Source organism: Malaya genurostris, chromosome 3 (genome assembly GCF_030247185.1).
Source record: "Malaya genurostris strain Urasoe2022 chromosome 3, Malgen_1.1, whole genome shotgun sequence".
Taxonomy (NCBI): domain Eukaryota; kingdom Metazoa; phylum Arthropoda; class Insecta; order Diptera; family Culicidae; genus Malaya; species Malaya genurostris.
Genome location: NC_080572.1, coordinates 84026027 through 84028516, shown reverse-complemented (window position 1 = coordinate 84028516; position 2490 = coordinate 84026027). Strand labels below are relative to the sequence as shown.

The following is a 2490-nucleotide window of genomic DNA, read 5'->3' as shown; positions in this document are numbered from 1 at the left end:
AGAGAGGGAAGTTGACATTGATGATCAACTTCAATGGATGGCCGAACAGCCGACAATAAAAGATGACTTGGGTGAGCAAAAAAAAGGTTCCAAGGATTGGTTTGCCGCCCCCCTAAAAATGTTGCGCCCGGGGCGAGTGGCACAATTAATCTGTTTATAGTTTGTATCGACTAACGGTATCACTTCACTTTAATGTTAGATCACAACTGACACAGGTACTAAAATGTCCAAGAAAACGACTGAAAATCAAATTTTCATTCTTCGAAATATTAGACGAAAAAAACGAATTTTTTTCCGTCCGCTCTAGCGCACAGCCTACTGAGCAATGAAGTTTTTGAGTTATCAATAGTTATCTCACACTGTTGAAAATTTAATCACAAGTTCCTGATCATATTACTGATAGCTTGTGGAAAAAATTATGTTGTTGGGTTAAGTACAACAAGAGATATTCACGATTAATTTATACCCATTCTTATACGGGGTAAATTTTGAAAGGGCGCCCATAGTAAAGTAAGTCATATTCACGACAAAATCTAGTTCATCATAAAAATTATTAGACTCCTATCACACTACACTGGCACAGAACAAGTTCGGTAACTTAGTAATGGGACTTTTGAAGATTGGAAAAATCTTGCTTAGGCCCTGTATCACAGAAGGTGGTAACCCTACATACATCAATTCCAGCCAGTAAGATCTCTATTTGTATTTTTCAGAAATATTTAATTTTGTTTAATTTGCGAAGAGTACTCAACCCAAGATTGTTTTATGCTGACACGAGTTTGGATCAACACTGATAACATATGTGGCATTTACTGGTATAAAAATGTCCGTGCGGGTAGACAAATTTCAGTTCACCGTGAACTTGGTTCGTATTCGGATTTCTCTGAAAAGATGACTAACTTATACCGTTTGGCGACGGTAGGCCTTCTTGTACTTTTTTCACTGATCCAGATCGATGCTGCTGTAGATGTGGCTAAATTGAGAAGCATACGTTCTGTAAATCCACTCGTTGCAAACATCGCATGCGACACTGGAAAACGATTTGGTTGTGCCGATTGCTCTACAGTTCAGGTAAGTGAAATGTACTAAAACGGATACTTCATTGACTTGGAAAATAAAATTAAAAAACAAAATCAAACTGGTCTATTCCATCACAGGTTTGTCAGTGGGATGGTACTGCGATAGAAACTTCAAGGTATCGATGCGACTCGTTGAATTCTTCTCAACCTTTTTGCAACGGGAATTCTGGTGAATGTAGTGCAGCGCCAACAGGTCCCTGTATCAAATCCAGTGAGCTCTGTCCAGCAGAAGGAATATATCCCAGTAAGTATCGTTTAATATTTCACCAAACATCGAATTTTAAAGCCACCTACCTACAACAGATCCTACCAATTGTCACGAGTACATATACTGCGACGCCGCAAAAAATGCGTACGCTATTCCGTGTGCTTCCACCGATGTCTACAACCACACGGAGCAGGATTGCGTACGATCGACATCTTCCAACAGCTGTTTCGCGGTGAACTGTGCCACCGCAACATCGCAAAATCAATGGTTCTCCTACACTCCGACACCGAAGCTGTACGTATTCTGCTCTAGCACGGTCGGCGCAATGACTTTCGAGTGCACCGGAACTAATGTTGCCTTCAATGCGAAGACGAAGAAGTGTGAGTTTAGTTGTCCGAAATCCGGAAGATTTGCCATTCCTGGTGAACCAACAACTAGCAAGCGTTACTATCAATGCACATTAGGCTCTAATAACGTGGTAAGTTGTAGAGGAAAAATATCACCAAAAAAACACATAACTATAACTATTTAAATATTGTAGCTTACGTATGCAATTCAAGAGTGCCCCAATGGACTAATTTTCGACACAACCACACTGAAATGTATCACAGCACCGGGTGGTGGCGGTGGTGGCGACATTTAAGCCCTGAATCTGAATTTGCGTTACCGTCATAATAAATGAAAATCTATTATTCAATTGTTATACTTTTTTCGTATTTTTGATTTTATCATAGAGAAACGCTGAGTATCCACTGTGAAAACCGTCTTTCTACCAAGGCCGAGTCGCCCAAGTGTCAAAAACCATTCGAATCAGTTCGTCGATATTGAAAAATGTCTGGGTGTATGTAACGCAAATGTAAAAGATTGCTGGACTAATTTTCATAAGCTTTGAATGAAAGATCTTTTAGTTCTTGGGCCTGAAAAAGAAATTTATTCGTATCAGATATCTGGTTCCGGAGCAACGGCGTATAATGTTCAATTAAATGAAAAAAATCACACTCGATTTTTTCCAACAACACTAGATCAAACCTAGATTAGAATGCAAGGGCTCATAGTACCTTAGTCTGCTGATGAATTCCATCCGAATCCGAGCCTCGGTTAAAGAGTAACGAGATGGAAGGTGGTCCGAGTGAAAATTTTTCTCCTAAATCCACCAAATGATGAGATAATACCTTTCGCCAGAAAATCAAAAAGTTATTTTAA

At 39.5% G+C, this 2490-nt stretch overlaps 1 protein-coding gene across 1 annotated transcript; it reads left to right on the top strand.

Annotated features, from left to right (window-relative positions):
- Positions 1-861: 861 nt before the first annotated feature.
- Positions 862-1990, top strand: LOC131436443 (uncharacterized). Its single transcript, XM_058605164.1, has 4 exons — positions 862-1071; positions 1158-1323; positions 1383-1765; positions 1829-1990. Exons 1-4 carry the CDS (start codon positions 892-894, stop codon positions 1928-1930), a joined length of 831 nt encoding a protein of 276 aa, XP_058461147.1. The 5' UTR covers positions 862-891; the 3' UTR covers positions 1931-1990.
- Positions 1991-2490: the final 500 nt, after the last annotated feature.